At 42.4% G+C, this 15,144-nt stretch overlaps 1 protein-coding gene across 2 annotated transcripts in view; it reads right to left on the bottom strand.

The window, feature by feature from the left end:
• Window positions 1-12,815, bottom strand: part of PIK3CG (phosphatidylinositol-4,5-bisphosphate 3-kinase catalytic subunit gamma) — a 52,283-nt gene extending 39,468 nt beyond the window's left edge. The window contains exon 1 of one of the 2 annotated variants that reach the window (XM_075208795.1): window positions 12,742-12,815. In XM_075208795.1, the coding sequence (XP_075064896.1) occupies window positions 12,742-12,744 (3 nt within the window). In that variant the 5' untranslated portion in view covers window positions 12,745-12,815. Of the gene's footprint in view, window positions 1-3,613; window positions 3,737-12,741 lie in introns of those variants that run through there. The other variant, XM_075208796.1, reaches the window with a different exon arrangement.
• Window positions 12,816-15,144: the final 2,329 nt, after the last annotated feature.

The raw sequence follows: 15,144 nt of genomic DNA, 5'->3' as shown, positions 1-15,144 counted from the left end.
GGTGGTCATGGCAAACGACTGTTGGACGGTCAATTGTTTGGTGAAAGACTTAGCGGTCTTACGACTTCCCCTCTGGGAAGATGACCGACTAACAGCAGCAACAGCAGCAGTGGCAGTAGTAGGCGTACCGCTGCAGGATTCCTCGGATGAATCCCGTATTGAGGAGGACTCAGTCTGGCTGGTGACTTGGGCTGCAGGACTGAATCTGATGGAGATTGTGGAGGAAGTTGACGAGGAGGGTGTTGCTGGTGTGTATCCAACTGGACCACGGGATTTAGGTGTCCCTGTACCGATGAGGGTCCTAGCCCCAGTTCCTGAACTAACCACTGAACTATGAAGGTTATTCAGGTGACGTATAAGGGAGGATGTTCCTAGGTGGGCAAGATCCTTACCCCTGCTTATTTGAGCTTTACATAAGCTACATATTGCCATACATTGGTTGTCTGGATTTGGATAAAAATAACTCCAGACCGAAGAGGTGCATTTTTTGGTCTTCTGACCAGGCATGACGATGGGCTTTTTCATCCCATGGACATCAGCTGTTTCCCCCCCTGGTGCCTCATTTACAATAACCACATCACCATCCTCATCATCAAGTTCCTCCACAGCGCCAGCTACATCATCAATAGCCTCCTCCCGAGCCACCTCTTCCCGTACAGTGATGGGAAGGTCAGGCTTGACAACCACCAACACGCTTGGACTCGCCTTGGGGATTTGTGATAATTTCTCTTTAGAAGGCAGAGTTGTTTGCTGTTTTGTTGCTGACAGCATAACTCTCTTCAATTTTTTGTAGGGGGGGGGAGGAGGAGGAGGGCTAAGATCCGTGGGTGAAGCTGAACCACTAGTCATGAACACGGGCCAGGGCCTAAGCCGTTCCTTGCCACTCCGTGTCGTAAATGGCATATTGGCAACTTTACGTTTCTCCTCAGATGATTTTAAGTTTCTCTTTTTGCTACTTTTTCTTAACTTGGGCTTTTTGGATTTTACATGCCCGGTACTACGAGATTGGGCATCGGGCTTGGAAGACGACGTTGATGGCATTTCATCGTCTATGTCATGACTAGTGGCAGCAGCTTCAGCATTAGGAGGAAGTGGGTCTTGATCTTTCCCTACTTTATCCTCCAAATTTTTGGTCTCCATTATATGTAGCACAAGATACTGCAGAATGTGTGAACTTGGTAATATTGCAGTACCAATGGACTTATAATGCTGGATTGGTTTTGCAAATTTGGTTATAATTATTATATATATTTTTTTTTTTTTAAATTTTTTATTTTTTTTTACTTTTTTTTTATTTTTTACAAACTTGGGAATAATGGGGAAATAACTATGCCCTTAGAAGCACAGAGCACAGGACACAGCACCACTGGACTGAACAGGACACGGCACAGGACCCAGCAGCACTACGGAACTCAGCAGGACAGAGCACAGGACACAGCACCACTGGACTGATACTGCAGAATGTGTAAACTTTGTAATATTGCAGTACCACTGGACTTTTACTGCTGAATGTGTGAACTTGGTAATATTGCAGTACCAATGGACTTATAATGCTGGATTGGTTTTGCAAATTTGGTTATAATTATTATATATATTTTTTTTTTTTTTAATTTTTTATTTTTTTTTACTTTTTTTTTATTTTTTACAAACTTGGGAATAATGGGGAAATAACTATGCCCTTAGAAGCACAGAGCACAGGACACAGCACCACTGGACTGAACAGGACACGGCACAGGACCCAGCAGCACTACGGAACTCAGCAGGACAGAGCACAGGACACAGCACCACTGGACTGATACTGCAGAATGTGTAAACTTTGTAATATTGCAGTACCACTGGACTTTTACTGCTGAATGTGTGAACTTGGTAATATTGCAGTACCAATGGACTTATAATGCTGGATTGGTTTTGCAAATTTGGTTATAATTATTATATATTTTTTTTTTTTTTTAATTTTTTTATTTTTTTTTACTTTTTTTTTATTTTTTACAAACTTGGGAATAATGGGGAAATAACTATGCCCTTAGAAGCACAGAGCACAGGACACAGCACCACTGGACTGAACAGGACACGGCACAGGACCCAGCAGCACTACGGAACTCAGCAGGACAGAGCACAGGACACAGCACCACTGGACTGATACTGCAGAATGTGTAAACTTTGTAATATTGCAGTACCACTGGACTTTTACTGCTGAATGTGTGAACTTGGTAATATTGCAGTACCAATGGGCTTATACTGCAGGATTGGTTGTGAAAATTTTGTGGTAATTAAAAAATATTAAAGTAGTTTTTGGTATTTTATAAAAAAAACTTTTTTTTATTTTTTTAAACACAGGGGAATATTGGGGAAATAACTATGCCCTTAGAAGCACAGAGCACAGGACACAGCACCACTGGACTGAACAGGACACAGCACAGGACCCAGCAGCACCACTGACCTCAGAAGGACAGAGCACAGCACACAGCACCACTGGACTGATACTGCAGAACACAGCACAGCACAGCACAGCACAGCACTAAACAGCACAGCACTAAACAGCACAGAACTAAACAGCACAGAACTAAACAGCACAGAGGACCACCTAACACACCCTCCCTCTACCCTGATCAATGCCCGAGTGAAGATGGCGGCGACTAGCGGGGAATTTATAGGATCCGAGTATCGCGAGATCCGACAACGGGATTATGAGTCAGAGCCTCAGTTTCACTTTTGAATTTGGCGCCAATACCCGGATCTGTCTCGGATCCGACTCGGATCCGCAACGTTCGGGTGGGCTCGGATTTCAGAAATCCGAGCGCGCTCATCCCTAGCGTTAATGCATGAGAAAGAGGGTGCGCGCTGCATTTTAACATTTTAAACACAACATTCAACTTTTAGATGCAGTAATGGAAACAGCACCACTGCCTCCTATTTGTTTTTAATGTACTTTTATGTATTTATAAATGTGTGCAATAAAAGCAGATAGGTGCGAGTGATGCCTGAGCAAGAACTATACAAATAAAACATATACTGATGAACATGGATGGTACTAGGAAATAGTAGTCCGACACAGAAGTGATAAGCTGCCAACATTAAACAACTAGAATGAAATAAAAAAGAACTCATGACATTGAGATCAGAACAGCATACAAGCTGATCAGACACCGTTATCATGCAGTTTATACTTCACATCATGAAACTTAGATTGCATTTTATACTTCTAGGAACATACACTGGTCCAGGTGGTAAAAATGCAGAATTTCTATGCTGTGCTGATGTTTTTACCGAACATCCCAACACTGTTTAATACCAGCCATATTACAGCATATGTTTGTGGGATCACAAGTGTATCCAACCTCACAGACAGGGTATCCAACCATCATTTACTGACATTCTGCAAAAATAACCCTCACATTTTCACATACCAGTAAGAAAAACTAAACCAAAACCCCATTTTATTGTAAGTCCTGCGCCTTATTTCAACACTGTACAAATGTTGTTACAACACAATAAAAATGTGCCAATAAAAATTCTACATGTCACTAAAATAAAAAAAATAAGTAAATGGTCAGTAAAAACTATTTTCCAAAGTTCTGCTCAAAGGAGGGAAGTGGTATCATGAAATAATTACCTGCTTATCAGAGGGAGGTAATGCCACTGAAGACTCATTTGTTTAGGATTTGGAGACTACAAGTTGCCCGTACTGCTGCCTGTCAGGATTGTGTCTCAGTTACAGCAGCTGTTCTGCTTTACTTCTCGCTTTTCTCTCTAGCTACAGAGGAAGTGCTGAAGGCAACAGGAAGGAAGCTTTAACCACATTGATTATTCATTTGATTACATATTTAGAAAAGCCGCTGTTCACTTCCCCTAGCTACAGCACGAATGTATTGGAACTAATAGCTTTGTTAGAATGTATTACCTCCTTATATTCCATTGCTATGTAAATGCATCAGGCTGTGGGGAATAAAACCATAGAGGCCTACTGTTTATGTGTAGAAGATCCCCGCATCACACACTGACATATCTAGGATAACATATAATGAAGCTGACACACAGTACTGCTTCACATAAGACTGTCCCCTATGGTTCAACTGCATTAGCCACTAATGAATTGCTCATTTAGGCACGTTAATAGGTGTATCCACCCAAAATGCTAATTTTAGTATTATGTGTGTGGAGCTGCAATGCAGGAAAAAAAAGTACATACCTCCCACAGTCCTGTCTCCCGCAGCGTTCCACCTCTTAACAACACTGTGGTCATTAAGCAAATCAAACTCACTTGCCTCATGTTCCTTTTATTACACACCTGCTTCATATTTCTATAGCCATCACATATAGAATGCTGGGACATGGATTTCACTTTTGTCTGGTTACTGTGTAGGCTGGCCCGCACGTCAACCACAGTGTCTGTCAGCCATGGTAAAAGAAAACATGAATGGCGGCACGCAGGCCGCCAAAAACATTTATACCCCTCAGGGGCAGGTACTTGCTCTGGGTGTCGTTGTCAGTGATTTTCAAAATAAATCCCTCCTGATAATCATTTCTACCACTCAGAAGACAGGCAGCCATGACCCCAAGCCTAGCTAGCTGTCATTTTCAAAGAAAATCTCTTTTTCAAAAAATAAAATAATAGTCATTAGGGTTAGGGACAGCATTTCATTTAGCTTAGGCTTAAGCTTAGTTTTTTTTGTTTTTCTAGGTACGCTGCCACACATAGTCAATGTGCTGGTGACTAAGTCAGAACAAGAACCTACATGCATGTTATATTGTGAGAGCAATGACCTCATAACTGAGCAAGATGAAACCTTTAACATGATTTAAGTTAAGTACATTAACACTATCATGAAAATAACAATTTACACCAGTGCTAAATGCAGGGTTCTATCACAAACCTGCTATTCAAAAAAAATCCTCAGGCACGTATTGACCATACAAGTTCATTTAAAATTGTAGAGTACAGAGGTCGGATAATCAAATCCTGGGCAGGGCAAAGCTTGTTACTGTTCTGATGTAGAATGTACAGAGATAGTGAACAGGCAGTCAATTTGAATGTGCACAATGTAATGTACTCAAAGCTCATAACCTAAGGAACCACTGCACTTTCATGACGTTCCGGACTTACCTTGGTCTATCACTGCTGCTTTAGGCACATCACAAGCAGTATGCTTCAAAAATGTTCACATGATGGCACTGACATATTTGCAGCACTACTCATACACCAAGTGACACCAAGTAATGGTCTACCATTGGCAGCTCAGCAGCTGTTGTCCAGGTGTACCAGACAAGTCATTCCTATAACAAAGCATCAGTTATTGCAGAAGGTTGAAACTCAGGTACCCAATTCACTAACTACTCATTATTGTACCGCTCTCCAGCCCATCAGCTCAGCACTGAAAAAAAAAAAAACAGTGGGATCCAGGTACACCCATCTACTGTTCAGAGAAGTCTGGTTAGAAGTGGCTTTCATGAAAGAATTGAGGCCAAAAAGCCAACCTTCAACGTGGAAACAAGGCCAAGCGACTCAACTATGCACAACAACATAGAGACTGGGGTACAGAAAAATGGCAGCAGGTGCTCTGGACAGATGAGTCAAAATATTAACTATTTGGCTGTAACAGAAGGCAGTTTGTTTGCCGAAGGGCTGGAGAGCGGTACAATAATGAGTGTCTGCAGGAAACAGTGAAGCATAGTGGAGGTTGCTTGCAGGTTTGTGGCTGCATTTCAGCAAATGGAGTTGGGGGTTGGTCAGGATTAATGGTGTCCTCAATGCTGAGAAATACAGGCACAGAGCCCTGATCTCAACATTATCAAGTCTGTCTGGGATTACATGAAGAGACAGAAGAATTTGAGCAAGCCTACATCCACAGAAGATCTCTGGTTAGTTCGTCAAGATGTTTGGAACAAACTTCCTTACCGATTTTTTCTTTCAAAAACTGTGTGCAAGTGTACCTATAAGAATTAATGCATTGATGCTGTTTTGAAGGCAAAGTGTGGTTACACCAAATATTGATTTGATTTAGATTTCTCTTCTGTTCATTCACTTTGTATTTTGTTAATTGATAAAAAATAAACTATTAACACTTCTATTTTTGAAAGCATTCTTACTTTGCAGCATTTTTTACACACCTGCCTAAAACATTTGCTCAGTATTGTATACAAGTTAACCCGTGCATGATACTCATGCATTCTAGTCAAATCAAGCTACTTAAGGTGTTAAAAGGGTTCTTGTCATGCATTTGGGCCATAGCCCAGGCCTCCTCAGGGGAAGAGCGTTACTTCCCGACGCAAGCGCCCTTTTTTAACGTGGTTTTGTCCACATGTCACCACCTCATCATTTTTCTCCATCACCTCATCCTTCATCTTCATCGCCACATCCTTCATCAAGCTACTTAAGGTGTTAAAAACTCCCCACTGTCACCCCCGGCAACCACCAACCACTCCCAACTATCACTTCTCCTTCAAGAAATATATAGCTCAGTGTATAACTCTGCCCAGCAGGTGGCGCTGCAGCTTGGTTTTTTTTTTCCACACACACCACTAGGCATTTATATAGTAGATATTAATAGAAACTCTTTTATATATGGGGATTTATATTTTAGGTTTAATGGTCCTTTAATCTGTTCTATATAATGCAATTTTCTTAAATATTGTTTTATAGGGCGTAATGTTGAAAAATATTAGTATAAATGACATAACAATACAGATTATAATAATACAGATTATTATGTTGTACACAGCAATTCTGTGCCTAAGAACTTAGATGTATGCTTGTTCTAAGTGTTAGAATTCTAACACCTCTAGAATATAATTTTCTATTTCGACGTAAAAAGTACCCCAGCTAAATCATCTATAAATGTGCAGGACATAGTTCTTCCTCTTTAGTTATTAATTCTAAATAAAGATTTAGTGATACTGTATTTCCATTATTAGTCACTACATATAAGCATGTATATTTTTAGAACTGAATTGTTGTAAAGTTATTTTTTAGCTTAATCACTGTGTACCTAGGAACTCTAGAAACAAGGCCAAACTCCTTCCTGATCATTGGATTACCTCTCCCTTTTCTGTACATCTATCTGTGTTTCAAAGTGCTGAGAAATTTACAGACTGGAAAACATACAGAGCATTATATCCATACTTGCCAACTTTTAAAACTTCCCCTCTGGGATCGTTCAGGTTCCAAGTGCAGGAGGGGAGCATGGTGACACTATCTTGTCCCTGTGGCCCACCTCCGGCTATGAATTACCAAAATTCACGACATTACATAGCAGCATAGTTGCCTACTCTCCCGGAATGTTCGGGTGACTCCCAAATTTCTGGGAGACCTCCCGGACACCCGGGAGAGCAGAGCAACCTCCTGGTAGGGGGGACTTAGTGACGCGATACACGCATCATCGTGGCCACGCCCCCATTATAATAGGCCAAACTGACTGTGACACATTAGGGGGCAGGGCCAAGTGACATATCCCACTTGGCCACACCCCCAAAAAAATCGCCAGTGTGATCTCCCCTCCCAGAAGGGAGATCTCCAAATTTGGCGTGCATAGCAGGGATGGGTGAATTGATGACTTGGATCAGGGATTCCTTCTTGTGGGAGTCCGGGAGAAGTCCTTGAAATTCAGGAATCTCCTGAAACTTCCGGGAATGTAGGCAAGTATGATTATATCATACACGTAAGAATGTTTATTTTGCCACACTCTGCTCTTGGGAACAGCTTCTACCATCAGATGGTGCTATATTTTGTATCCCCACGGTCGTCACCATTTTGGGCTACAAATTGATGTAGCTATATAAACAGGCACATTTATACAAAAATAGGTGCATGACATCCGAAAAATGATATTTGCTTTACGGGGTATGCATTGGTGCAGCTTCATAAATTACCTTTATGTCTCTTGTAGGTAATGATAGTCTACCACAAGTAGCATGTCATGCTAACATAGAACAATCTGGGACATTCTGAGGCATTCACTTCCTGGTTACTAAAGCTCAGATCTTTGTTTACTAGAAGGCTTTAGCTGTCTTCACCGCATTGTTTTCCTCTTAAACCCTGTTGTTCTCTTTCCATGGCAGAATTTGCTGCTAAGCTATATACTTGAAAAAGCAGACCAGTTAAAATCATACTTGCCAACTCTCCCGGATTGTCCGGGAGACTCCCGCATTTTGCAAGAGTCTCCCGGACGAGTGTGGCAATCTCCCTGATAGGAAGGGGGAAAAATTTAGTTTAAACGCCGCGATTCACCCGGAATCGCGGCGTTTAGCCCCGCCCCCACTGTAAAATGACGCGATTTGCGTCATTCCGTCACGGGGGCGGGGCCAAAATGACGCGATTTCGCAGCCCCGCCCCCTGCACGCCCACGTCCCAGCCGGCATCTCCCGGAAAAGGAAAAAAAAATGTTGGCAAGTATGGTTAAAATTTGTAATTTAATTAACAAGTCATTTTACAGTTTGTTAACTGTAACAAAGTATGACTAAAATATTTTATGCAAAAAGAGTCTAAATGCAAACTTCCCAGAATCTCAAAACATTTAACTATGTGTTCATGAGTAGATTGTTAAATCAGATTGTGGGATCAGTTCTGCAGATGTTAAAAAAAGGATATTAAAATGCTGCAATAATAAAGTGGTTGTGCAATAGTACTTACTGCACATTAGTGTTTATAGTTACAGAAGAATGTACAAAGGTTTTCAAATAGACCCTTTTCTTATGGTTTCCAGTGCTTATCTGTCACAGCAACCTGGAAGATGTTCATGTGGCTACTTTAGTTGCAGACACAAAGCACAACTTCTATCCACTGTGAAAGGCACAACATAGTGAGAGATAATATATTACAATTACAACATACATTTCATTGACAACAAGGCTGAATTTACAACAAAACCCCCCAAAATGATGAACCATGATATGCCTAAAATTCCCTGCCTGATAATCTGTGTGGCTCATAAGCTACAAATTACAAAAAACATACATACTTACATAATAATGGCTGGTACAGAGTTGGCTACAAAATGGGAGTACATTACTCTTAAAAAAGAACACGCAAAAATTGTGTATTTCTACCCATATGCAGAGCTGTACACATCTAAAAGTAGCATATACGCCAGGTTTACAACAAGTCCTCATCACCAGTGAGTAATTGCACCTGTCCTATAGCAAGTGTAAAATATACACCTCTTACAGGCATTTATGCATGTTTCTGCAGGTCTGCATGAACCGCATTTGTGTGAACATGACTTTACTGTATGTGGCCAACGTTAAAACGCCACTCGCCTCCCACTTCCGGCTTACCCCTGGCCCTAATAACGGTCTGACCCTGCCCCCCGGACCATTCCGCCCCTGCCGATTCATTAAGGAAAGTTAAGTAAAATATTGAGTAAGTAGTCTCCTGGACAAAACCATGTTACAATGTAAGGGGTGCAAATTATTTTTTTTATTTTGCATATAAGTTAAATACTGTCTGTTTTTTTCATTTAGCACATAAATATCAACTTTAAATTTCAGTATCATGAATTTGTGTGCTACATGAAGAAACAGACAGTATTTAACTTATGTGCAAAATAGAAAACTAATTTGCACCCCTTGCATTGTAACATGGTTTTGTCCAGGAGACTACTTACTCAATTTTTTGCTTAACTTTCTTTAATGAATCAGACCCCATATGTTTAAAATAGAACTAAGCACACTCCAAGTTCTTTTTACATGTTGTATGGGACAACACTTTATACAATTTTTCAAAAGTGAAAATACAATCCTTATACCTAGTCACTGACTTATATCTCTATGTAAATACTCTATATACAGTATTGAATGAATCATGAAACAAGCATGACAACAGCTAGTCAGCCAAGGCTGAGAACTTATGTTAGTCACCATAGGTTGCCCATCTGTCACTTTCTCATGTGTGACTCTGACAATACATTGTGCGGGCCACCTACGCTAATTCCATTTGCCAATATACTCAGAAACTACTAGACTGACTGTAAGGTTATAATGTGTGTGGCCAGCTTACACTACATTACTCTCCAGCACTAGGCTTGTAACTCATTCTATGTACCAATAGCTGCAACACAGAGAAGATCATTCTCAACACTCAATTGAAATCATAAAATTCCTCTGCTGACAGCTGCTCAGTTTTCAATCAATTATTTTTTCCTTCCACCTTTCTCAGCCTTCATGTAATCACTGAAACATGGCTGGAGACCTTAAACATTGGGTTCTCCAACAGTGTATTTCACTTTCTTGCACAGGCTTTGCAACAAATCTGGTAGTGGCACCAGATTTATTTACCATCATGCACTTATCAGGGACATTACCTACATTACATTAAGTCCACTCCGACGAACACCTATTGCTGCAAGCTGACATGAACCCTTGTCCCCCCCACCTCTCAAATCCTGGACAACTTTGCTTAATGTCCTTGTTGTTTCCTAACCTCTGATCCACCATTTCTGGAGATTTGACAACTAGTACTGACCATCCCATCAACACTGCTGCTGCAAAAATCCTCTCATTTACGTCTTTCTTTGGTCTTTCTCACATTGCTAACTCATGGAGGCCACATGTTTCACCTTGTTATCTCCCATACGGACACTATAACTAACTTCTCGTACACCGTCTTCCCACTGTCTGACCATAATCTACTCGTCAATGATTTATCTGTTTCTACTTGACCCCTACTACCTCCAACGCCTTCCTCTTTATATAGATCTCTTCAGACTGTTGAATTTCTATCTTTCAAGTAGGCACTCAATACACCTCCAAATTGCATACAAAAAAAGCCAATCTGCCCTTATTAGCCAAGCCTGTTTCTGGGTGTTGGAGATCCTCAAGCTCAATTTTCATACATAAAACGAGTTTTAATTGTAATGTACATTGTGCTTATAAAATGTATTTTCCATATTTTGTGGCTTAGAATATTTAGTTAAGGTTCCTATATAGTATATTGTTATGTGACTTCAGTCAGTATAAATAAACCTACAACTTTTTGTTTTTTCTGTCTCTCCTTTTACTACTGAGGAAATATTGTTTTACACAAACAGGTCTACCCTGCTCTGAAGAATAATCTGCAGGAAAGCTATGGGTGCAACACACTTGCTATTGTTCTGACTGTTCAGAAATCTGAAAATAAAGTCACAGATTAAGATTATCAAATGAGCAAATGCCCTACTCATATTATAGATTACTTATACATACTGGTTATGAGATGGCTGGTGATTTTAGAGCTTGAGCTGAGGCAGTGACAAACTGCATGTTGTTGCTGAAAAGGCTTTTATCTCATATTTAAAAGGAAAATCATATCACATATAGAACATTAACATATCTTGCTACATAGAAGTTTGAATGCCTTCCCATTGATGTCTGATAACATTATGCATGTAAAGATGTACTAGGAATAGAAGCAGGTCTGTTGTTCTGTCTACAGTTGGCATCTATAATAATAGCGCCACATTAAGGGCTTATTCACAGCAATGGAAACTAATGCACGTTTTAGACACATCTTAGTGATGTGTTTTTAATATGTTGTATGTGAATTTTACACAAAGCACTTTTATTACCACTGGGCCTCATTTAGAGTCGGTCGCGATGTGTATCTAAGACTTACATGAAAGAGTAGGAGTGGGAGTGTGCCGCAGCTTGGTAGGGTATCATGAGTGGCATGAAACCCCAGATGCGTCTCACTCGTAATACCCTACCAAGCTGCGACCAGTTCCCGCAGCTAGCTAACTACTTGCGCCACCTAATTTCTGCCGCACTTTTTCAGTCTTGTTTGACGTGTGTTTTGCCTGTGTCTTGATCCGACTGGGGTAGTTTTTGCGGGTAGACACCCATAGTATCTGAATTATTCACGATCACGCCTAAATAACTCTGTGTTGCACCCTTTCCCTCATACTAAGACGCAAGCTGTCGCAGTGTACACTTGCATCTGAAAAGCAGACGGAAATGCAGGGAACTGTTGCTTACTGCGCAAGCCCATCAGTGTAATGTGCAGGATACGCCTGAAATGGACTTTGCGTCCGACTGTAAATGAGGCCCACTGGTGCAAAATAGCTGTATAGTATAGAAACATTTGCATTTGAAGTGACAGGGAAAGCACCAGGTAGCTTTCTTCAATATCTGCTACATCGCAGCAGATGCGATACCCTAGTCATAAATTAAAATACTTTATATGCATAATATACAGCTATCAATGAAAAGGTCTTTGATAAATAGGTCCCTTAATGTGCTTTTTATGCAATTATAAACGTGTGAATAGTAAAGAAAAATAGATAAGTATAAACGAGCCCTAAAGGGTGGTCTGATCATCTCAATTAATAGGGATTCTGCTGTTTCTCACATCTAGAGCAAGTGTATACTCCTGGACACAGCATTACTGCACACATGCCAGCTGACAGGTTCTATGTGTCACTGCCGGGTTGATGACTCTGAGCTTAGAATAACAAGTCTAGTCTAATGATATGGCATCAACATTAAAACACTTATTTGCTCATTAACGTGCTTACAACATGCATATATATGACATGCAGATGATCTATGAAGCAGAACTTAATGCCAGGGACTATTATCCAAAGATCTTGGTTTGTCATCAAAATGCGCCTTCATTGCATAGGAAAAGCCTTTACTGCCTAATCACAGGCAGCCTCGTAAACAAGTATGCTAGGCAACTATTGATTGCTTAGCTGTTAAATTGTACCTACTACAAAATTACACAAGAAGTGCCAACATAAGAAAGGCAAACACAACCTCTGCTTATCTACTTACCATATTTGCCCCCGCTGCTGCCTTTCCCCTTCTTGTTTATTCTGCTCAGTTCTTCCGTTTCTGTTGTATTTGTACAGCTAATTCATGATCAATGGCACCATCTAGTGGACTTAGGTAACTTGCACATATCCATCAAATAGTTGTTTAACTATGTACAGTCAATTACACAATTAACAAAACTTAGGGTTCATTTTATAAAAGTGCAATGAGCCATAAAACTGGAGAAAACACCAGTTTTCTCCTTTAAATGGCAATCTCACCCTGTTACACAATTTATGAAGAGTTTGATGCAGGAGTGATCAGAGATTTTCTGCATTTACCCAGGGTCGGATTTACCATTAGGCAACCTAGGCAATTTCCGAGGGCCCTCCCAGGGCTGGCGGTGAGACCACCCTTTAAAAATGGGCCGCTACTTATGGGCCAGTGCTATGTGCTTGCCCCCCTGGGCTAAAGTCTTCCAGCCAGCCCCTGAATAGGGGTATATGTTATGCTAAAAAAAACTATAGTGCTATGGATTTTTTCAGGGAGGGGGCCCCAAACCAGTATCTTGCCTAGGGCCCCATGTGGTCTAAATCCGGCTCTGCATTTAACTACTTTTCGTGAAGTTCTATGGGGATTGTGATGTTAGTAATTTACTAAGCAGTGAAAAGCATTACAAACTAACGCCATCCCAAGATGGTGTTACCTTACCTGTTCCCATATGGTCTAGTGGAGCCGGAAAGACTTGCATGATCCACCGACGGGTCAGGTCTATATGCGCATGCGCTGTCAACATAGTAAATAGACCCCTAAAACTCTCCAGGTAGTTTCCATGCCAGATACAGGACTCCCATTTCTCAGGCTTGCATTAACCTATATTTGTTAATACAATCTGTTCCTTTTTTTTTTTTTTTTTGGTGTAAACTGTGTCGCACTTTGACATGTTGAAATCATACTTGCCAACTCTCCCTGAATGTCAGGTAGACTCCCTGAAATAGAGGTGATCTCCCTTACTCTCTGAAGTGTCTGGCATTCTCCCTGATGCCATCTGTGGCATGACGACAGGGCCGGATTTACCACTAGGCAACCTAGGCAACCGCCTAGGGCCTAGCGGCTCTCGGGGGGCCCAGCTGGGTGGGACAGGAGCAATTTTTTTTAAAAAAATCGGCCCCTCCCCCGAGTCGCGTGGGGAAGGGGGGGGGGGTTTGGGGTTGGGGTGTGCCGCGAGTCAGGGAAGGGGGGTCTGGTGCTCCACTATCAAAAGCATTGGTGGTCAGTGGTTAGCGACAGGCAGCCAATCGCTAGGCTGCCTGTTGCTGTGCAGCAGACAGGAAGCAGGACATCTTCACTTCCTGTCTGCTGATCTGAGGAGCGAGGAGCGACGCTGGCACAACTACAGGTAAGTGAAAGGGGGGGAACTGCCCTGCATATCTATAGGGGGGGGGAACTGCCCTGCATATCTATAGGGAGGGGGGGAACTGCCCTGCATATCTATAGGGAGGGGGGGAACTGCCCTGTATATCTATAGGGAGGGGGGGGAACTGCCCTGCATATCTATAGGGAGGGGGGGGGAACTGCCCTGCATATATATAGGGAGGGGGGGGAACTGCCCTGCATATCTATAGGGGGGGGGAGAGAACTGCCCTGCATATCTATAGGGAGGGGGGGGGAACTGCCCTGCATATCTATAGGGAGGGGGGGAACTGCCCTGCATATCTATAGGGAGGGGGGGGAACTGCCCTGCATATCTATAGGGAGGGGGGGGGAACTGCCCTGCATATCTATAGGGAGGGGGGGAGCTGCCCTGCATATCTATAGGGAGGGGGGGGAACTGCCCTGCATATCTATAGGGAGGGGGGAAGAACTGCCCTGCATATCTATAGGGAGAGGGGGAACTGCCCTGCATATCTATAGGGGGGGGAGAGAACTGCCCTGCATATCTATAGGGGGGGGGCTGCCCTGCATATCTATAGGGAGGGGGGGGAACTGCCCTGCGTATCTATAGGGAGGGGGGGGGAACTGCTCTGCATATCTATAGGGAGGGGGGGACTGCCCTGCATATCTATAGGCGGGGGGGAAATTGCCCTGCATATCTATAGGGAGGGGGGAAACTGCCCTGCATATCTATAGGGAGGTGGGGGGAAACTGCCCTGCAAATCTATAGGGAGGGGGGGGGGAACTGCCCTGCATATCTATAGGGAGGGGGGGAAACTGCCCTGCATATCTATAGGGAGGGGGGGAGGGGAACTGCCCTGCATATCTATAGGGGGGAACTGCCCTGCATATCTATAGGGAGGGGGGGGGACTGCCCTGCATATCTATAGGGAGGGGGGGGAACTGCCCTGCATATCTATAGGGAGGGGGGGAGCTGCCCTGCATATCTATAGGGAGGGGGGGGGGGAACTGCCCTGCATATCTATAGGG

This window comes from Mixophyes fleayi, chromosome 4, assembly GCF_038048845.1.
Source record: "Mixophyes fleayi isolate aMixFle1 chromosome 4, aMixFle1.hap1, whole genome shotgun sequence".
NCBI classification, from domain to species: Eukaryota; Metazoa; Chordata; class Amphibia; order Anura; family Limnodynastidae; genus Mixophyes; species Mixophyes fleayi.
The sequence above is the reverse complement of the archived record's forward strand: the minus strand, read 5'-3'. Positions and strand labels throughout refer to the sequence as shown.